The sequence below is a fragment of the Curcuma longa genome, chromosome 3 (assembly GCF_044706935.1).
Source record: "Curcuma longa cultivar G26 ecotype Majalengka, Jawa Barat chromosome 3, ITB_CL_G26_1.1, whole genome shotgun sequence".
Classification (NCBI taxonomy): domain Eukaryota; kingdom Viridiplantae; phylum Streptophyta; class Magnoliopsida; order Zingiberales; family Zingiberaceae; genus Curcuma; species Curcuma longa.
This window is the reverse complement of record NC_133863.1, coordinates 11,130,958-11,152,705: the sequence shown is the minus strand read 5'-3', so window position 1 is coordinate 11,152,705 and position 21,748 is coordinate 11,130,958. Positions and strand designations below refer to the sequence as shown.

General features: G+C 38.1%; 4 protein-coding genes across 4 annotated transcripts; 1 reads left to right on the top strand and 3 right to left on the bottom strand.

The window, feature by feature from the left end:
• Window positions 1-172: 172 nt before the first annotated feature.
• LOC141825416 (70 kDa peptidyl-prolyl isomerase-like) lies at window positions 173-4,522 on the bottom strand. The gene is made up of 12 exons (XM_074712800.1): window positions 4,265-4,522; window positions 4,049-4,135; window positions 2,790-3,050; window positions 2,625-2,699; window positions 2,469-2,549; window positions 2,175-2,369; window positions 2,000-2,089; window positions 1,744-1,919; window positions 1,079-1,201; window positions 847-993; window positions 638-765; window positions 173-545 (listed from the first exon to the last, which is right to left on the bottom strand). Exons 1-12 carry the CDS (start codon window positions 4,452-4,454, stop codon window positions 443-445), a joined length of 1,656 nt encoding a protein of 551 aa, XP_074568901.1. The 5' UTR covers window positions 4,455-4,522; the 3' UTR covers window positions 173-442.
• A 652-nt stretch (window positions 4,523-5,174) lies between these two features.
• Window positions 5,175-6,417, top strand: LOC141825006 (uncharacterized). Its single transcript, XM_074712369.1, has one exon. The coding sequence runs from the start codon at window positions 5,206-5,208 to the stop codon at window positions 6,172-6,174; it is 969 nt and encodes a 322-aa protein (XP_074568470.1). The 5' UTR covers window positions 5,175-5,205; the 3' UTR covers window positions 6,175-6,417.
• A 3,403-nt stretch (window positions 6,418-9,820) lies between these two features.
• On the bottom strand, window positions 9,821-15,329 carry LOC141824340 (uncharacterized). The gene is made up of 6 exons (XM_074711605.1): window positions 15,093-15,329; window positions 14,828-15,007; window positions 12,456-13,785; window positions 11,671-11,937; window positions 10,750-10,905; window positions 9,821-10,042 (listed from the first exon to the last, which is right to left on the bottom strand). The coding sequence occupies exons 2-6, from the start codon at window positions 14,833-14,835 to the stop codon at window positions 9,923-9,925; spliced, it is 1,881 nt and encodes a 626-aa protein (XP_074567706.1). The 5' UTR covers window positions 14,836-15,007; window positions 15,093-15,329; the 3' UTR covers window positions 9,821-9,922.
• Window positions 15,330-16,911: 1,582 nt separating this feature from the next.
• On the bottom strand, window positions 16,912-20,107 carry LOC141822889 (protein STICHEL-like 2). Its single transcript, XM_074710198.1, has 5 exons — window positions 18,647-20,107; window positions 18,372-18,564; window positions 17,838-18,029; window positions 17,528-17,734; window positions 16,912-17,256 (listed from the first exon to the last, which is right to left on the bottom strand). Exons 1-5 carry the CDS (start codon window positions 20,105-20,107, stop codon window positions 16,946-16,948), a joined length of 2,364 nt encoding a protein of 787 aa, XP_074566299.1. The 3' UTR covers window positions 16,912-16,945.
• Window positions 20,108-21,748: the final 1,641 nt, after the last annotated feature.

Here is a 21,748-nt window from a genome sequence, read left to right as displayed (position 1 = left end):
ATTCCATCCATTTCGAATGGATACAAAAATAAACTAAAATTGATCTGTTATCCGTCTATTATGTTTTTTAATAAGTAAACAGATGAAAACAGTTCTTAATGGTATAATCTTCAGAATTACGCTGCCTCTGCAACAGAATGCAAGGAAACGAGCTGCAAAAGTACTTCAGATCGAAAAGCAACTGAATCTCATTCTGAACCATCAAGATATTTAAGTGTCTTTTAAGAGTTGAGCTATTAATACCATTCAGGCACATAAAAGTTCAGAACATCAACTTAAAAGACTCCTAATGCGACAAAGAAGATTAAGGTTTGCCATTGATAACAACTTAAAAGCTCTTTAGTTTCCAACATTCTGTGTATCACCACCAAAACGAGATGAGCGTAAATTAGTTGGCATTTGGGGACACTTGGTGGTGGTAGATCAGCTTCCGCTTACACTCCTATTTGCTCATTTTGGCGAATATGTTCCCGTAAAACTTGGCTTCCTTCTTGTTATATTCTTTAACCTTCTCCTTCAAAGCTTTGTACTCGATTTTCACATCCCTATGACGGCAAACCATCAGCGAGTCTGGTACTGATAAAGACCATCTAACACTGATCAGTAAAATCAGAAAGAGACATGCATGGATACTCACCTGTTGTCGGGATCAATTTCAAGTGCCTTCTTGATGTCCAACTCTGCAAGATCCAAGTCAGCAAGCTGAATATAAGCTTGTGCCCTCCTATAGAGGGCCTTAACATTTCTGCTTTCCAACTCCAGGACCTAGTATGTGAATATTTCTGCGTTTAGTAAATATAAAACAGTGAAGAAGATAATTAGTTAGTAATGTAGTTATCTGAATACCTTAGTACAAAGCTTTTCTGCCTCTTTGTAGTTTTTGAGCTTCAACTTACATGCTGCATTATTGAGATTGCATGCTGCTTTTAAAACTCTAGATTGTTTCTTTTCTTCATCACTGAATGAGCTATCATGCTCAACAAACTTTTCACCCTGTCCACCAAAAGTATGTAAGAGCAAGGGTGAAACTTGTAGTAAATAGGGACAGGGAATGAAGAAAACGTTGTCGTATGAGGACCTTTTCATATCTCTTGGAAGCTCTAACATATTTTCCCAATTTGAAGAGTGCATTTCCCTCTTCTTTTTTCTTAGCAGCTGCTTCAATCTTCTCTTCAGTGTTCATGTCCCATGACTCTTTCTCCTGAAGATTAATATGGAGTGAGATTTTTTAAAGATTTTCTCAATTAATGATAAAATAACCAAAGAGCATTAGCAATCAGGACTATTCATATTGTAAATTTTTGACACCATATCCCGTCTCATCAACTTAATTTAGCCTAAACAATAGAACTATTCAAGAATGTACAAGTCAAATATCAATGGACTTTGCATGTATAGTTAAATAACGAAAATAACAATACCAATAATCTACCAGAATAATTTGAATGATATGCTTCGAAATTATGATTCTTAAAATTATCTCAAAAGCTTATATTGTTAAGAACATGAAAAAAAAAAGGTAACAAAGTAATTGAAGCTATATGTGATTTGGAATTATGATTTGGTACCAATTATCTCAAAAACCTTATATTGTTAAGAAAGAACTGAATTTAAACATCTTATGTATAACAAAGTTCTCAACTCCAAGAAGTATAATGAAATGCCCACATGTATAACATAGTCCTCAACTCCAAGAAGTAAAACAAGATGCCTACATATAAGTGGTTGAGAAGCTATAACTACCTTCACAAATGATACAAGCTCGACCTCATAAATAACAGTGGAGTTAGGAGGAACGACGGCAAGGTCCTGCTTCGACTCAATGGACAAGAATGCATACTCAGGTGGTATAGTTACCAAAGCGATTTCTCCCTTCTTCATAGTTGCCACTGCTAGGTCAAGACCCTCGATAACTTGCTCTGTCATGAGGAAATATCAGTCAACAATTCAAGTGGGCATGATGCTGAAGAAAACCGAAAGGTTAAAGTGCAAAGGACACCTTCATCGGTCTTGAATTCAAATGGTTCCTGTTCATCATGACCCTTCTTCACAAAAACTGTCCCATCTTGTAACTTCCCAATAAATTTCACTGTAAATGATGAAATAAAAATTGAAGAGATTTACATGCGATCAAGAGCTACATGCACTCAGCATCATGACTTCAGGGTTGTAACCTGTCACGACTGCTCCTTCCTTTGGTCGATCATAACCTTCTCCTTCTTTAAGAATCTTCTTAATTATCTTTTTATCATCCCCTATCTCTGTAACTGTCTTCCAAGAAATCAACTCAAGCTCCACAAAGAGAGTTGAATTTGGTGGCACAGCTCCGTCAGTACCAGAACTTGGTCTGCCCTTCTCACCAAATGCATCTGTTCTCCAAGACATTATTCAAAATGATAAAACTTGTACATGACAATATATTAAAACTGTCGTATGAATGTATTAAAACATTTGTCAGTCTAACTTACATTGTGGTCTCACTGTGAGAAGCACCTTTTCAGCCTTTTTCATTGTCTTTACAGCTTTAGATAATGCAGGACAAAAGAAACCTGGTCCAGGCAACATGTTTGACTTAGAAAAAACACAGCATTCAAATAGGACTAATCATACAGTATTATACAAACCATCTTTAACAGTAAACTCTACTCCCTCTGACTTTGAGATCACAGTCCCGTCCTCAAGACGTGCTTCATATTTGACTGGATAGAGAATATTTTCACCATTAGATTTTGAAAGCACACGGAATGAAAAACTTTGAGAATCAAAATAAAAAACGAAAGTGAATGTACCAAGCACTTCATCCAGATCTTTGGGATTCTCCCATTTTTCTCCCTCCTTCAGGATCTTCTTGAATATACCACCATCTTTGCATATATCCTTAATGCTAGACCATGACAGCAGCTCAACATCAAATTGAAGTGTGGCTTTGGGTGGGATAGTTGGAGGAGAACCAGATTCTCCATAAGCCAGTTCTGGAGGTATGGTGAAGATGGCATTCTCACCCTTCTTCATAGTCTTTATACCTTGATCCCATCCCTTGATGACTTGGCCTACAAGATCATAAAATAAATGGAAATTAGCATAATTAGCTTCGTAACTGAGTTTGAGATTACCAGTAACTAGGATGTGGAGAACTGAGCATATCTAAGGAGAGTGCAAATGTCAGACTTGATTGAACAGCCATATATTCTAAAAGCACAAGCTTTCAAGAAAGAGCTTAAACCATAACTATATATTCTTAAAACTCCCTGTCATAAGTGCCAGTGCACAAGATTGGATTGTTCCAAGTTCACCATGTAGACATAAATGCAATTGGAGGTGTATTCTTTGTTTTTAAAGTTGGCACTACTAACATGTGAACAAGGACCTCTTGCTCTTATCATTTTGTAAAATTATCAGTATCCTAAAAGTCTAACCTTTTAAGAAAGGGATCTACCTATATTTGTATATTGCTAAATCGTGATCAAACCAAAACCTTTAAACAATAAAATCTACAGAGTATAGATGTATATATCCACAGATGTAACAAATGCATACATATTTTTTAGAAAACGTATTTGGAAGCAAGCCCACATTTTGGTGAAGGCTGGTTTGAAACCAGGACCTGAACAAAGACTTAGCTAACCCCAAATAGTTGAGACAACCATAAGTTGAAGAGCATGGTGGCGACCTTGGCAAAGAAAAGCTTTCAAGGCCTTTACTAACTTCATAATCTGAAACCTTATACAATAATTCTTTCCTAGAAAGTGGAAGTGCAAGGATTCAAGAGAGTAAAACACAACGTAAAAGAAAGAATAGCAGCAGGATTGCTTTGAGAAAGAAACCATTCCTTAGCTAAGAAATAGTATGACAGCAAACATCTACACCTAGTTCATAATCAAGTTAGATTTTGAAGATCAGTAGTTAGTCATTTCATCATACTGAAGGCTGTGTTTAGTTGCAAAGCACAATATGCAAGTGTCATACTAACTCCATTACTCTGCAGTAAAACCAAACAAGTAAACCATTAGAGATGCACAGAAGCGGATCTAGGAAGCAAAATATTCACCTTGACCAAGCTTGAACTTAAACGGCGTCCCGCGATCACGGCTTGAATCGAACTTCGTGCCATCAAGAAGAGTTCCGGTGTAGTGCACTGCGAACCAAACACCCAAAGATATAATTTTTCCCCTCTATAAATAAATTCATTATAATCCAATTTTTCACGTTTTCTCAAAAAAAAATATAGAAAGCCACAGGAGAAGTTATACAATCACGTGTGTACCTTCAACCTCGTCTCCTACTTCGGGCGTCTCCCACCCATCTCCCTTCTTCACGAGTTTCTTCTTGAGCCCCTGCTTCCCGATCTCTTTCTCCTCGCCCACGTCAAGCGTCGGGCTCTCGTTATCGGGGAGGTCCATCATGCCATCGTCCGGAAGCTCCTCGTCGACAGGGAGATCGAAGTCCTCGTCCATGAGAGCGGCGGCGGCTAGGCGTCGAAATTAGGGCAACGGGGTGGTCTCAATCAGCGTGCAAGTGTCTGAGAAAGAGAAAGGTAGAGAAATAGCGAAAGAAGCAGGTTTCTAGAGAGTTCTAAAGAGCAACAGGAGCTGAGTGAGCCGAGAGCATGGATTATGGATATGGTGGGGCATTGGCCCTTTTTAGGACCCGGTCCAATAATCATGAGAACCCGATTTATCCCACTTGACCGGCCCAAATTAATTAAATAAAAAAATATCCATTTCAATTTTAAAACTATTTCTCAATAATTTTTAAGCTCTTGCACTGAACAAAAATAAAAAAAAATTAAGGCCCAACAAATCCATTAATGTTAAATTATCCAAATTTAAGTTATTATGATTTTTAAAATATATTTTGAACATTTTGGACCGTGAGAGTTGGGATTTCTTATGGTTTTAAGTTTGTCCATAAACCCTAAAATAGTTTGGAAGGCAAAGAAATTTCCCATTTTAATTAAATTCACTAGTATATGGTCAGTTTTGAAAATTCTCAAAGTTCAGGGATGAAAATGCATCATGGTGGGATCTCCGTCGAATATTCCAAATATATTATTGAAAAATTAAATCGCAAATGCGTACGTACTTTTATACTCGACGCCACACCCAGCGGGTCCTCACCGCAGTATTTAACACCCGCTATGGCCTCTCCAGTTCATCCAACCAAAGCGTGAAAAAGAGTTGGCGGTGATCGTTCACTTACCTTCACATGTCGGTGAGCGTACGGGCAAAGAGGGTCACCGCCCCTTTCGGCGACGAAACGGGAGCGGGCCTCCGCTGCGCTGGTGAATCCAGCTGCGTCGGCGACGGCGGCGTCGGCGACGGCGGCGCCTCCACCTGCCTCTCCGCTCTAGTCCACGCTTTCCTGGAGACTGCCGGCCGCCGCACCACCTCCTTCGTCTCCAACGATGACGGCAGCGAAGGCGATGCGACGGATCCAGACGAGAGCCTCGAAGAGGGCGGCGCGTCCGATAGCCGCGATCACACTGCCATGGAGACCGTACGCGATCTGATGTTCCCGGCCCTCGATCCGGACCCGTTCCGCAGGCGATTGGCCACCGACGTGTCTCGCGAGGCGGAGGCGCTGACGTGGCTGAGATCCGGCGGTGGCGAATCCGCCTTCCGGCGGACGGTGATGGCGAGGCTGAGGGCCACGGGATACAATGCTGGGATCTGCAAGGCGCGGTGGGACGCCTCCGGCGGGCTCGCAGCCGGCAGCTACGAGTACATCGACGTGGTGGAGGCGGCGGCGGCGGAGAGAGCAGGGCAAGGGAAGGGAAGAAGGCACATCGTGGACTTGGACTTCGCGGCAGAGTTCAAGGTGGCGAGAGCAACCGAGGAATACAAGGCGGTTGTGGCGGCGCTGCCGCCGGTGGCGGTGGCGGGCGAGGAGGCGTTCCGGCGAGTGGTGCGCGAAGTGGCGGACGCCGCACGGAGGTCACTGCGGACGCAGGGGCTCCACGTTCCTCCATGGCGGAAGAGCCGGTACATGCTCGCCAAGTGGCTCGGGCCCCACCGGCGGACGACGAGCACGGTCCCCCCGGCCGCGCTACGCGGCGAATCCAAGTGCCGGGAATACAATAGGCTCCAAGCAGCACCGGGCCCCGGCGGCGGCGACGCCCACTACCGCGCGGTAGGCTTCTCGATGGCGCCGCTGCCCACCGCCCGTACCCGCTAACCCCGACGGCCGCGGCGAACGCCAGCCAGAAGAGATGAAAACAGAATAAAAAAACGGATATACCGCATAAAAAGAAAACATTTCTTTATCTTCTCCGGATAATATAATTAAATGTAGTAATGGACCAGATGCTGACGTGTCATATACGATGAGTCACGAACCCCTGCTTACATCGGTCGAAAACCATGTGGGGTCGGGGGCCGAAAAAATTTTGCTCACGAGACATAATCAAGTTGGTTACGACGCAGCAGATTTACAGAAGAGGACAAGGGTTTGAATCCTGGCGAAGTCAGGTAATACTCTTCTGCGTCGTGCTCAACTGCAGTTTCTCGATTTACCTCCTCAAAAACGGTTGTGAGACCAATCATGTGGAGTCGTTAAGATGACGAATTCCATCTTTTGCAGAAGAAAGCCATGTGGGATCACTTGGGACTTGAGATGGACATGGGAATAGTTTCTTAATTCAAATGATGTATTTTTTAAATTATTTCAAATATATATTTAAAAAAAATATTTAACTCTCTCATTATTCTTTTAAGTAAAAAATGAAATTCACTACCTAGCGACTCTACACATTCGACATCACTACCATTTATGAAGAGATAAATTGAAAAACTGTAATTAATTATAAAGGAGGAAATCTCTCATCATTCTCGCTTCAACTACATGGTATTTCTTAGCATAAAATGCTAAAGAAGAAATCAAATTTATGGCAAAAGCAATGTGAAATGAGTCCATAGAATGCTTGCGAGCATGTGTAGATAGATAGATAGATAGATAAAGTAGAGGATTGAATGGGGAAGACAAGGAAGGAAATAGAAAAGATTATCTTTCGAAATCTTTTAGTTATCCGGCTGTTGGGAACAAGGAGAATTAGCATCATATTAATTAATGCCTTTTTTGTGTGTGAGTGAGTAGTCATTTGTATTTCAGGAGTGTTTAGTGCCTTTTGGAATGGGGCAAGAGGCCAGACAAGGAAAAGGACTAGACACTTGAGGTTAGGCGAAAAGAAGTTTATTGGTCTTTTTTAGATCCGGAAGGGGCAACCCGATCGATCTACGATTTGATAGTCCGATAGAGATCGGATCGTCTTGGTCCGGACTTGTGCTCGCACCGAGTTATCCAATATGATGTCGTCATGGATTGTGCTAAGCATGATTTCATTCTTATGTTGTTTTACAAAAAAAAAAAAAAAAAAAAGTAAAATGACTCAATTCATATGTGGTTCATTGAATCGAATAAAAGAATGGAATATTTATTTCAGATGTTAGAATAATAGATAAAGAATATAATAACTATAAATATTCATTATGTTTTTTTACTATTAAGTAGGACTAAATAACTATATTTACTTTTTTTTCCTGAAGGATAGAATTTTGACATATCATCAATAAATATAAATTCATCGATCAAATTTAAATACCATATAACTAATCATATGTCTTCTCTACCATCTCCTACTATTCTTTGTTCAAATCGTATGTATGATGCATGTATAATTCTTTTAAAATCAAATATAATAGCTATTTGTATAAACCCCATAAATGATAAATTTTCATATTACATATCAAATTATCATTTTACAATATTAAATATATTTTACTTTTATAAAAGACAAGTTAATTAATTTTACTTAGTAACTAGAGGCGTTTAGTAAAAAAATTTTGCTGATTGAAATTAATTAAATTAAACTTATATTCTATTAAATATTGTTCTTCTTTTAATTTTTTTCTCGAGTTGAATTATTTTTTGGAAAAAATAAAAGGCATATTCATCATAAGATTAATGCACCGAAATGTTTTTGAATTAAAAATAAGGCAAAAGCAACCAATTTTATTTTGTTAAATTATTTCATCATGCTAATGATTAATCAATAGAGTAGTGTGTGATGTCCTCCTAAAGTATTTAGGAGAATAAATAAAAAGATTGAACTACTTATTTCATCATAACTTGTATCGATATTTATCTAGGGACGAACACGTTGAAGTGATAGAAGTCACATATCTTCATAATGATATGATATTGTTTACTTTAAATTCTATCCAAAAGAGTTCATACTAATGAAGATATCTTTTCATATAAACTCAATATTTTTTTCATGTATTTTCAACGTATAATTTTGATTATAATCCCAATAATTAAAATTTTTAAATTATAAATAACTATTCATCCTTTCCTTCTAGCAATTTGAATCACTTTCGTTATTGGTGCAACAGAATATTCTACAGACGTATAAGATGTACTCTTGAATTTATCCGCTAGGCGCTAGATGAAGCAAAGAGAAGACTTTTGGATTATAAAAAAAAATAAAGCCTCATTCAATGTATATTTATCAAAATAATAAACTTCTATAATCATAACTAACATTATTCTATTTTATAATTTCTACACAAAGAATTATGATTAATAATAAATGACAAAATATTTTTGTGACTACGTCTCGTAAATTGTTTTCCAATATCTTTGAATTTCTATTCAATTATATATTACGTTGAAAATTAAAATTGTATTAATTTTTAAATTGATGAATATTCAACACTCCCCCTTTAAAGCTTACCCGTCAATAGAAGTCCTCAGGGCAATGATGCAACGGTAAGACATTCGGATTGTGACCTATTTGCAGAAATTTTCTTTCAAATGGGGAACGCAATCAAAGGATGTTAACATATCGCCGTATACACTTCCCGATTTACCCTGGTAGTCGGTGGGAAATTTCCGTGGGACCAAACCGGCCACCCCAGGGATTGAGTTCATGAGACTAATTGAGATTTATCATTTTTTTTACCCGTCAATAGAAAATTTTTATTCACATTTTAAATATAATATTATGAAATCACTTAATTAGATACTTTTTCATCTGTTTATCTACATGGTCTAATTTATTTATATTATTTATTATTCTCCATTCTTAAATGAATGAATAATACAAGCCAACAATGTTTACCAAATTGAATGACCTCAATTAATGCATAGACAAAACAAAGTAGAATTAACCGACCACATTTTCTTTTCATTCTCATTGCCTTAGAACAACTAATTCTCATTCTTCTTCTTCTTCTTTTTTAAAAAAACAAAAAAGAAAAAGGAAAAACTTTTATCATTCTTCCATTCAGCTTCAATTTGTGTTCTTGAAGCTTGTCCATTTGCAATATCTTTTCATTGCCATTCAATATTCAGACAAGAAATGATCATCTTCATTCAAAAGGAAAATATAAAGAAGTTATCAGGGATGAAGGAAAATGAAAGGCGAAATGCATCAAGACTAACTAACTCTTCAAAAAGCAAAAGAAATTTGAGTTATTTTCCCAACAAGGCCTTGGAGACTGAACTGAAAGCATTCTGAATTAACACATTCACGAATGCCAACACATTCCCAACAAGGATGACAATTCAACTACTAAATAAGAATAACAATAACAACAGCATGAACAACCACAATAATAATAATTATTAATAATAATGATATATAATCAACCAGAAGATGCAATTTAATAGCTCAATATCTAGGCATTTGAAGCTCCCAGATCCAGGGAAAATAGCATGAACATACACGGTATTATAAATCTGAACACATGCTTTCATGTATTTTCCATTTATCTACCATAATTTCTTGTTTTGCCAAAATGGCAGACTAAAAATCTGTAGATTTAAAAAAAAAATGCTGAAAAGCAAAATTGCAAGGCCTACCCCAACGTAGGCCAACATTTTTCAAAATTCACTGTCGATAAACTGAAAGGGAGTCATTTCTCTAAGGAGCCATGAGTCCTTCAATAGTGTAGGAAAGGGATCGAGCCCAATCAGTTTTGAATAACAGAGCTTGTAGTGTGCGCATCACATCATAATCTGGATCGAGCTTACGCTGCCAGCCCTGCAGAAATGCAAATGAAACTTACATTTAGACTAACCAAACTGCAACAGGCTAACCATATCTTGAATGCCTTTTCGTAAAGAACAGGAACAAACGAGTCAAAATAATTAGTTTCCATGTCAATTTTCCAGAGCATGAACAAGTAAGAGCACTCTGTGTAGCAAGTGATTACGGTACAAGAAATTTTTGCATGTGCTAATGTAATCTTTGAAGAACTATGCTTGTGTAGGGACCTATTATTGTGGTCTGCCACATTTGATAAAAAAATATATGCATTTTATTTTAATTTTGAATTAATTGACCTTTTATTAGAATTACTGCATACATTACTTGAAAGTTGAAACTATGTTACAAGAGTTTGACTTGGTTTTAAAATATCAGCCCAAACCAGAATTTGTTTGGAACTTCTTTGACCCACAATAGTTATTAAATCCGGACCAAAGTGTCCAGTCCAGTCTGACTGGATATAACTGGACTCACGTCCTCTTTCCTGATTATATGATATAGGCAATTGAATTGCCGAAAACCGGTTGAACTGCTTGATTTTTGTTTAAATCATTGACCCAGTCCAATTGTGTAGAAAATTCTTAAAAGGTCTAAAATACCCTTTCATGTTGCAGAAAGTGATATGAGCAACTTTGGCTTTTGTAAGATCATAAAGAACAAATTGACAAATAGAAAATGATAAAGTAAATCAAGACATTTACCTCCAGAACCAAAGTCGTGACCATCACAGTGCAAACATTCCCGTCAATATTAACTTTATGACGGCGCACTTGTTCCAGCAATTGATGCATGCATTCAGCTGGATGGACAACATCCCCTTCTGCCGTGCTCCAAAAAGTAAATGACTTTTCTACTTCCTGTAGCATGATATGTATGCATCAGAAAAAAAATTTGCATGCTCAAGAATGTTTAATGCGGATAGGAATATAGATAATAGATGAAGAAATTTATTATTATATGTATATAAAAGGTTTGCTGCATTTTTAAAGATGATTGATGTTAAAACTAGGAGATCCAGGTTAATTAGTCTAACATGGATAAGTGTAGTGATCCATTATGTTTATATAAGAGTGTTCCCATTTCTAGTGAGGACTCATTTTCAGATAGAATGAGCTTCACTCCAGAAATCTTTATTGTAGCATCTGTAGATCTGTAAAACCAAACATGGTTCATTTAACAGACTAAACATATGTTCTGAAGATGATCCAAGAATGACAAAGCTGATTTATACAGAGGTTTCCAAGACGATAAAAATAAGAAAATTAGCCTAGAATGTGGATACAAGCCAGTTGTGGCACTTAAAAGTAGAACTTAAATAGTCATGCTACCAGGATTATATTCTTAATGCAAGAAATTAATAGAGAAACATTGTGATTTTTAATACTGAAAATTGAAGATTCTGATCATATGAACATTTCAAGGTTCCATGAAAGAACTATGGAGCATTGTACAATTTACTAGTGTTTAAAAACAAAAAAAAAAAGTTAAAAAAAAAACATTACAACTCTACATGTACATGATAAGGAAGATAAACCAATGACCAAAAAAAAATATATTGCAACATAGAGAAAGACAACTATTGGGAAAATTGACCATTCAAAGGAGGGAGCAACATAAAGTACCTCAATGAAGGCATTTGGATTAGGGCACTTCTGATTTTTTGATAGCCTTAAGGTGCACTCAGCAGCAGTTCTTCCATCTCGAAGAGCTACAGCCTTAAAGAAATCAAGTAGATTTACACGATCAGTACCAGAAAGCTCTGCAATCATGCCTACATCAAGAAACACCACATGAGGCCTTGATTTAACTATTCCTTTTTTAGAGCTTTTGGTTTGAGTCCGAACAAGGATGTTTCCAGGATGCATATCTGCATGGACAAAATTGTCCACCTGTAGAATATTGACTTTAAGTCACTATGAAAAGAAAGCCCAGCTCCAAAAAAATATTGATTCTAAACAAGAACAAATGGAATGTTGAAATAGTTATAAAGCTGCATGTGTTCTTGAGGAAATTTCCATTAGAAAAAGTGATGAAGAAGACCTTGATTCTCACCGTTGGAAGGAGGACCAAAAGGTATTAACAATTTTGTGGAAGACTGTCACATTTAGTGTAAAGATGCTCTATGAAAAACTAGTAGAAACAAAATTGCATGTAAGTTCACCAACAGAGAAGGATTCAGAAAATTAGGTAAACCTCTTTTTTGAGACTAATACTTCATTGACGTGAATTTAATTGGTCCACAAGCCATGTGGATGTGAAAGTAACATAGACAGGCAAAAAGACAAGGAGTTATCTATTCATCCATAATATGCTACAATGAGACCATAACCTAGAAAATAGGATGGCATAGAAACACATGGTCACAAAAATGAAAAACTACATCAAAGAGCTCAAAAAAAGATTATACCAAAAGCATCTTCAAGAGTGCATGAGTTCCAATATGAGCAAGAGCACTCTTGAGTCGATCATGTCCTTCAAGTTCATCAACATAGTGAGAAACACTTTCTCCATGTTCAAAAGTCTCCACTAACACGGCAGGATGCACAAATGGGTAGAGAGGTTTTGGAAAAGATACATCCTTCCACCTGCGAAAATTATAGATAAAGCGGCTCAGATGTGCAGCTTCCCTAGCAAGATCTACTTGAGACATCATGAAAACAGCAAACTGTTGCACACTTTCATCCAGGCGCAACCAGTTCAGTGTGGGGATAAAGTTGGAAATTTTGGCCACCATATTAATAATTGCAAAATCCCTCCTAATCGACTCACCAACACCAGGATGTCTAACTTTTACAGCAACAACTGCGTGTTTCAATGGTTTACCAGGATGTTGAAATTTCAAGGAAGCCCGATGAACTTGAGCTACACTTCCAGATGCCACAGGTTCCTCTTCAAAATTCTCAAAAACATCAGATATTTTGCGGCCAAAAGCTTTTTCTATAGACTTTTTTGTGTAGGAAAAACTATGTGCAGGTGCATTAGTATGAAGCTTTGCCAGCTCAGTGCAAAGATCACTAGGAAAGAGATCCGGACGTGTGGCAGCCCATTGACCCCATTTTATGAATGCCGGCCCTGCTTTTTCCAAAGTAGAACGAACAAGATGAATCCACACTTCCCTGAACCAAGTACCAGAACTATCGGCAAATGGAGCCGTTACCATCATAGGTGAAAACAAGATGGCCAAATAGATTGCCCTCAGAAACAAAATAAAACACTCCAAGACTGAGAGAACAATTGAAGCTAGGAAAATATGGCTATCTTGTGCTCGCATATAAAGTTGATTACGTGATGGAAAATACTCCCCATCCGACCACGCCATCTTGGATAATACAATCTCCCCAGCAACAAAAGCTAGAAAAGTAGGGACTAGAGGGGATCGAGCAATATGAAAGCATGTAGCACAAGCTAGTTTTCTGATAGGTGATGAGACAATTCCTTTGCAAGAGTATGCCACACAAAACTTTTTCCAGGCAACTTGAGAATGATGGGTGACTGACTTCTGAGCTGAAAGGGCAAAAAACTTCCTGAAGGGGTTATTCTTTGACATGTTTTCCTCAATTTTAGAGAGTATCAATAGGTTATGTTGTCTACCAAAAACCTTGTTCAGAGGAAGCAATCTGTCTGAGAAAGCTAAAGCATTTGTCGAGGATAACCTAGGATTCATATTGGAAAATATAGTTCTCGAATTTTGCAGAAAATAATTGCCAACTTTTTTGACTTTAAGAAAATCCAAATACCTAGAAATGAGAGAAAAGTGTGTTAAATCAAAGAAGGGTAAAAGTTCATAATATAACTGCAACAATCGAGTTAGAATACTAGATAATATGCTAGCCTATAAAGTTGGTCATTTTCTCATAACATTAAGTAATTAATAACATACTTGTAGTGGTCCATGATCTGCACTTATGCAAGTACCATGATTTCCATAAATCATGGGAAGATGGTAATTTATTTAACTACACACTCATTGATGGTATGAGTTGATCTATATATATCATCTTCATTTTTAGAGGTCCCTAAGCCTACTCTCTCTAGAGAAAAATACACCATCATATTGAGTGAGATAAGGTTTAGAAGCACCAAAATTCCGAAACCAACACTTCGTATTTCACAAAAGTGTGAATAGCAATGGCTGGAGGTATGTTTTTAAATCCAATTTCACTTCCGCTTTTCGATTTGAATATGTTATTCATGATACTAAACATGTTTAAATCGATTTAAATTTTTTAACATATAAATGATAAATATTTAACTATATACATTATGTACAAGGAGAAGGACATTAAGGTTTGTAAATTGGTGATATAGCACTATTAATTTTTTCATGTGGATAGAAGTTCTTGGCCCTGGACTAAACTATGGTAACAGTCCCACAAGGTTTCAAAGACAGGCTAATACCAAGGAATTAGATGAATCAATTTCTACAACTAAAAGTCAACTGTTATTTTCTAGCGGCTGGTATTATGGAATTATCACTAATATAAGCATCCGCAATGTAGGAAATAAATGAACTACTTTCTTGCCTCGTTTTAGACTGTGTGAAAGTTTCAATTTTTCAGACCTTTAGGAGCAACAACCATGAATTAGATTTAAGAGAATGTCTACAATTATGTCACAACTAAGAGATGTGGCACTGAAAACTTACAGAAAAAACATGCCTTCGTTAAGTTTCCAATAGAAGAAATCAAGTGGCATATAGCTAACAATTTCAAACTTATGCTTATCATATTATCCTTAAAATTTTCATGGACCACTAATCGTGTCCCCAAAAAAACTAACCTCGGCATGATTTGGCAAGTCTGTGGATTCCTCTTTCACTACAGCCAAACCCTCTTAACTCCAACGTCACCTGAAATAATCAGACGCCAAAAGCGAAACACCAAAAGCGGAACACCAGAAACGAGGCAGGGAAGCCACACAAAATGGATTCACTCAAAAGGCGAAGCTTTCGCACATAATCTACATGGGGAAGAATCACCAATCATGTATTTAAGGACAAAACTCACAGCCAAATATCGGAGTAGGAGAAAGTATAATCGGAGACCTATCGAACCCATCACAATCGCCGGCAAGATCAAAGTAGCAGCTCGGCGTTAGGGCTATAAAGCACGAGTGACCGAGCCGGAGGAAATTCGGATTCTCCTCCTCGATTCAAGTAATGACAAGAAGAGACCGCAAAAATCGGGACTAGAGATAGCGTGTTGACTTTGCCGGAGGTGGCGGCGACCGGAAGGAACGGGAAAGAGGAGGGGAGAGCATAAACGGCGATCACCGGAAGAGAGAGAAGATGTTCCCACGTGCTCGCTTCGGAACCGCACGCGTGGAGGTATTTATATACTGGATCCGAATGGCGACGGCGGATTTAAACTGGATCCGATCCGATGGCTGAATCCTCCACGTCGGAAAATAACCAGAATAAAATTTTTCTAATTTCTTTCTTATTTTTTTTCGTAATGCTTTAATCATATTTTTGGATTGCATGGTGTTTTTATACATTTTTTTCCAACCAAAAATCCAAAATTATTTTTTTAAATGCAAAACAATAAGAAGGTAATAAGGAGATGAAAATTTAAATTTTATATATAAAAAATTCATATTTTTCAGTTCAAAATCAGCAACAGTAGTTGCTATTAATCTGCACCAATTTTTTTTAATAATAATACAGCACTAAAATTATTTCCAATTAAAATCGTGGTTCGATGAGTCAACGGGATAAAATAGTTGAGGTGACGAATGTTGAATGTCTTGGAGAGATGGAAGACATCAAAGGTATCTGCGACACTTCAATAAAAGCTAAGATAGATAGACGCTCAAGAGAATTGACATGACCATTCTAATATTCAAGTTAGAATAAAGATTTTGAAAAGATGAACAAATAGTAGTTATAAACGGGAGAAATAAAAATTGAATCCTCTTTCCTCTTGCATTCTTTTTCTAGAGTTTATATAATTATTTTAAAAAATATCTTCATGTCTGCTATCTAAAAAGATCAGATCCAACAATCGTTACATGTTCCTCCATTCATTACATACCACGTATATGTAGAAGAGCATTTAAGGATCAAGTTTGATACTCTTATAATTATTCCTACGCTTGCTCATGGTATCATATTCAAGAATATTTATAGTAATCATCAGTGAATCTATGTAGGATGATTATGTTGTAATAGAATCATAAAGTATACATCTTTCGAAAGTAGGATGATTGAACCAATGAAGGAGTCGAGTAGATCGTATCCTCTAGAATCGGAGTAGCTGAGTCGATGAAAGAGTCAAGGAGACTATATCTTCTAGAATCAAGATGATCGAGTTAACGAGGGAGTTGAGAGGAGAGTACCTTATCCTCTGAAATTGGAACGATGTCAACGAAAGAGTGACCAAAACATTTCAAGCCAAATTGATGAAGCCGAAATTGACTAAGCTTGATTGATTATTCAGCTCTACCACATATGATTTCATCATCTTCCCGTATCAAAAATATTAACCTCTTTCTTTTTAGATTGAAGCAAAATCTACAATAGATTAATCAGAGAACCAGGAACATATTTCATTCGACCAAAAGATAACTGTTTCATAGAAAATACAAGTTTCTTTCATGAATACAGAAGATGCATTCAGATCAAAAGGAAACATGTGTATCGTTCTCACCCTTAATTTCTCTCCCTCAGTTTTTATAGTTGAATGTGTTGCTTTGAATTCCACTAGCAAATGTAGGAACCATTCCACATTCTCTTTGGATGATGACTTCAAGGAAAACAGCTATGGATATCTTCCATTGATTCATGTTGATAGATCATCCAGTACCGGATTGTCGGCTTCCCTTCCTTCCTGAAGAGAACTCGAACTGTTCGTCGGCTTCAAACGCAATAAACGCATGATACATGACTTCCCCTTTCGGTTAGGGGGAGCAGGTTTGTCGGTTTCCTTCTTGAAAATCCACCTGCAAGCAATGGCAGAGTCTTCTTCCCTGAAATTTTGTTCCTTTTGTGGATGAATATACTGCTGCCTTTTGCTTTCCACCAGTGCAGCATAAAAATCTGAATGGTTTTCTTCTGGACATCCTAATCGGAGCCAATCGGCCGAGACTGATCCTAACATCCACATTGCGACTAAGAATGCTCTGAAGAGAAGCTACAATTATTTCTCGGAATTCTTCGGCCTTATGTGCATGATCCAGATCACAAAATACTACATCCGCAACTGCCAAACCTGAAAATTGAAAGATAAAAAAGGAATTTATATTCCCTTTCAAAACAACTGAACTCATGAAATTCAAAGTTCTACTGGTACGTATTCACCGATAATAGATCGTTAAGAAAAAAAGAAATAAGGAAGCATTCATTCAGCATGAAAAAGAAGAAGCTCAGCCTTCAATTTTACTACAGTAATTTATGTGATATTCGCAAGTCATACATCAAAACCAGTGAAGAGCATACAAAGATAAATAAAATTGTGGAATAAATCAAACTACTTGTTTTACCTTCATGAACACGAATAGATGCCAGAGTTCCCTCTTTTGATAAGAAGTTTTTTAGTGATTTTGACTGGCAGTTCTCGATGGTTTTCCTCCATATGTGTTTTAGTTCTGCTTCATCATAATGCTTTTCCAAATTGGATAACTGATTGTTCGAAAAAGTAGAACTTTCCATGCTCTCCTTTTGTGATGTAAATAAATATTTATCATCATCTGCATAGAACAAATAAGTGTTTCTTAGCATATTACCATGAGCATCAATTTTTTTTAAAAAAAAAATACTAAACACTCAAATTGGATCAAAATACTGGACTACCTCCTGAGTGTGCAACTTCACAAGATGCCTTAGGATCCTTCTTGTTTGACGAGGAAAACGATTCTCCAGTGTTAAACTGTAGAAGAGCTGCAGTAAGCCATGTGGATTTATCCTTTGAAGTTCTCAGTTGCTTTTCAGTTTCAACCAGTATTTTCAAGGCATTGGTCAGTTTCTCCTTACTAGCTCCAGCAACTGCAAAGGTAACTTTTCAAGGTGAAGATGAACTCGAATGTACAAAACATAACATGCTTTCACTAGTTGTAATTGGCACATAGTGTTAGCTTGATACTCTATTGTGATTGATCAATTTTCCAATATACACTGAAAGAACTAAAACATGTTTGGAAATTCATTTAGCAATTACATTTTATTGCTTTTAGTTTTTTAAATTGCAATGTGCTATGTATACATTACAATGGTAATCTAAATTACTGTTTTGTTTATTGCAAATTGATACAAGACACCAAATCAATGTACTAAATACCCTGTTGGATATAAAAGAAGCTAGAACACAAGACCATTGCATGCACTCACCGAATTTGGAAGCAATAGATCCACATCCACCAGAAAGAATATCAGTGATAACTTTTGCAAGCTGAGACGTTAACTTCATTGGATCAATTCCAGTGCCCATAAGCTCCCTTGCTCGTTTAACAGTACTAGCAGTGTCTGAAGATAGCGCTGATCGTAGCAGATTGAGCAAATCAGCTTCAGAAACAACACCCATCTGAACAACAAACACAATTAAGTTTACCTTCCGTGTATTGTCAATGGTCACAAGTGCACGAAGCAGCCAGTGCATTACTTACTAGTTCATAAGCAAGGGATGAGGTTATCCTTTTACCCAGCAAAGCCAGCTGATCAAGTGTTGCTATTGCATCACGAAGAGAACCACTTGATTCCTTGGCAAGAAAAATAAGTACATCCTCCTCAACTTCTAATTCTTCTTCCATGCAAATTTTTTGCAATCGGCCAATTATATCATTGTTATTTAAACTCGGAAAATGATATCTTTGACTCAAAGAGAGAGTCGCAGAGGGTAGCTTATCCAGTTCAGGAGTAATCATAATAAAAACAGCATGTTTGGAAAGCTTCTCAAAGGTCTTACAAATGGCTGGCCATGTACTCCTTTCTATAAGTTGGCACTCGTCAATGATGAAAATTTTCAAGTGTGAGGAACATGAAGCCAGAGCACTTTCTGAAAGGAACTTTGACCACTCTTGATGATTAGCTTCTGAAGCATCTAACTCAACAACAACCCCGCTGCTACCGCTGAACACCAGCTTACAATCCTCGCAAGATCCACAAGGCCGGCAATCCTCGTGGGAGTCGCAATTCAAAGCAGCAGCGAAGATCCTTGCTGCCGAAGTCTTTCCTGTACCCCTAGGACCATGAAAAACATAAATCGGTGCTATTTTTCTTCTCGAAACGGCATCTGACAGACATTGAGTTACCTCATCCTGTCCAACTAGATCATGGAACATTTTCGGCTTATATTTGTCAAGTAAGCTCATAATTTTCTCTTGTGATGGAGCAGCTCCACCAGAAACAGATTCATTATCAAACTGAGAATTCAACTGAAACTTCCGGTCCTTAACAAGAGAAAGATGCTTTCGATCATCAAAATTTGGTACTCTGGAACGGCAGCATCTTAGTCCACCCTTACCGTTTCTGGCGAAAACAAAATCGCACTTTTCAGAAGCAGGACCAACTGGTTTACAGCACAAGACACGTCTACAGGCTCCATCAGCGCAGGTGCATTGAGCTTCTGCATTCCGCATAACATCAACATCCTTACTAGAATGTGATCTTTCATATACGGATTGCTTAAGGGATGAAGAGCGTATCATTTCAAGCTGTTCGAATTTGCCAATGCGACTGAAATCTAGCTCTTCTTCCAGATAACCGGCACAAGGAGACGTCAACTTTGAGTCTAAGGACCTGCGTACATTGCCGCCACAGGACCCATGAATGCATGCGTACGTAGGCAATCTCGTTGACGATGCACCAAGAGCCAAAGGGTGGCAATACGACAAGCTGCCCTGTCCTGGATCCATTTTTATCCTTTGAGCAAGACCCCGTTTGCACCCATTGTTTGATCCAAGAATTGGGCCATTGCACGAGCTGGTTTCCAAAACGATATTGTCGACTAAAGCAGCAATCTTGCTCAGTGAGCTCGTATCAGGATCTCTCAGTGATCGGACTCTCTTGAGAGCCACGAGAGTTCTAGTTAGAGGGATATCAACAGAATGTCTTCTTGTCTCGTTCATATTTTTGCAACTTCCGTACCAAGCCAAAGCCTCTCAGCTCACATTTGTTTTATCCTCCAAAGAGCATTCCACAGTCTGCAGAACTAGCACATTGTGTCAGTGAACAGAAGATAAATCAGAATTGCGTTGACCTTAACATCCAGTTAGCGAGCAACGGTTCAAGATCCTAATTTCACATAAAGATCGAAGAAACATGAAAATTTTGTGGAACTTGATTGCTTAAACACACAGCGAGAGAGAAAATAACCTCATAAGTCGACATTTGGCAACATCCTCCGGGTTTCAGCAAAAAAGAGCGATGGCAAGAAAAGGCAAATGGGGATTTCTCAAATGAGAGGCAAAGAAGAAGCCACTGCTCGAACAGCTCCCACCGAAGTGCAGTAAAAGATCGCACCTTTATCCTTTATGAGCCGCCCGACACAGCCCTGACCCCGGAGGACTATCGGGGCGATCTCGGGCCGGGGTCTGCGCCTATACCTGGGGAGCCGCGGAGGTGGCGCGGCGCCTCGGGGGTAAATAGGCGGTGCGGGGACGGCAACGCAAAACCGCTGTGAGGCGTGTGATCGTGCGGTGGCGGTGGGGAGTCACGGAGGTCAGCGCGGGAGCCTCGGCCTCGGGAGTCTCGCCGTGGAAGGGGCAATTGCGACATTTCCTGGAGAGAGAAAGTGAAGGGATGGGACTTGGGAGGCAGAAAAGGCTGCGAGACCCTGCGAGGGGTGTCGGGAGGGAGGCGACGGGGAGGGGCTGGGAACAGTCGCCGCGAAGGGTTTGACGTTGTCCCGGGCGGCGTCGTGTCAGAACGAAGGCGACGGAGAGAGAGAGAGAGAGAGAGAGCGCGCGCGCGGGAAAGAGGGAACGTTGCGTGACAGCATAGAGAAGGACCAATTTGTAATTCAGCAAAATTACTGATAGTTATTGTAATTTATGAAAGTAGGTGTGCGACTGGAGAAATTGAACGGCGCCAATAAAGAAGCGGCTTTAATTCATTTAAAATGGACCGTTTGGATTTTGACTGGAAATGATAACGACGTGCATCGATACCATCTCTGTAATATTTAATGTCAAATCAACACTTTGGATTTGAGTCATTTGACCCTGATTTTTTGCTTTTTTCAGACACCGAATTCGTGTTTTACGTTATATTTATTGGAAAAAATTAGAAAAACATCCTATATTTTACGAAAATATGTTATAAGGACGTCTGCTCTATTTTCCCCCGTTTTAAAAATATTAGTAACGTTGATTAAAGTGTAAAAATGTCTTCATTTTTTTAAATAATAAAATAACACTTATCGTTGTAATTGCTATAATATAATATAAATTAGTTTAATTTGATAAAGTTATTAGACTAAAGATTATTTAATTGATTTATTTAAAAATATTGCAAGACTTAACTGCTATAATAAAGGGTATTCCTTTTCTGCAAGAAAAGGAATACCCTCAGAAAAGGAGAGAGCTGCTTTTCCCCCCTCCCGATTTGACAGCCCCCCTCCCCGACCTCCTCCTCTCTTTCCTTATCAAATGACACTTCTACCCCTTTTCTTTTTTATTTTTTTAATTTTTTAAATTTTCATTTAGTTTTGTTTTTTAAATTAATTTTATTTAAAAATAACTTTCATACTTATATATTTTTTATTTTAT

Coding starts and splice junctions, on each gene's coding strand:
- LOC141822889 (XM_074710198.1), bottom strand. CDS start 20,107: ATGAACGAGACAAGAAGACATTCTGTTGATATCCCTCTAACTAGAACT. Junction 18,030..18,371: donor ATCTATTGCTTCCAAATTCG/GTGAGTGCATGC, acceptor TTACCTTTGCAG/TTGCTGGAGCTAGTAAGGAG. Junction 17,735..17,837: donor TGAAGTTGCACACTCAGGAG/GTAGTCCAGTAT, acceptor TGTTCTATGCAG/ATGATGATAAATATTTATTT.
- LOC141824340 (XM_074711605.1), bottom strand. Junction 10,906..11,670: donor ATCCAAATGCCTTCATTGAG/GTACTTTATGTT, acceptor ATCATGCTACAG/GAAGTAGAAAAGTCATTTAC. Junction 10,043..10,749: donor TCACGACTTTGGTTCTGGAG/GTAAATGTCTTG, acceptor GCATTTCTGCAG/GGCTGGCAGCGTAAGCTCGA.
- LOC141825006 (XM_074712369.1), top strand. CDS start 5,206: ATGTCGGTGAGCGTACGGGCAAAGAGGGTCACCGCCCCTTTCGGCGAC.
- LOC141825416 (XM_074712800.1), bottom strand. CDS start 4,454: ATGGACGAGGACTTCGATCTCCCTGTCGACGAGGAGCTTCCGGACGAT. Junction 3,051..4,048: donor TAAGTTCAAGCTTGGTCAAG/GTGAATATTTTG, acceptor ATGATCTTGTAG/GCCAAGTCATCAAGGGATGG. Junction 2,550..2,624: donor AGAGTTTACTGTTAAAGATG/GTTTGTATAATA, acceptor TGCCTGGACCAG/GTTTCTTTTGTCCTGCATTA.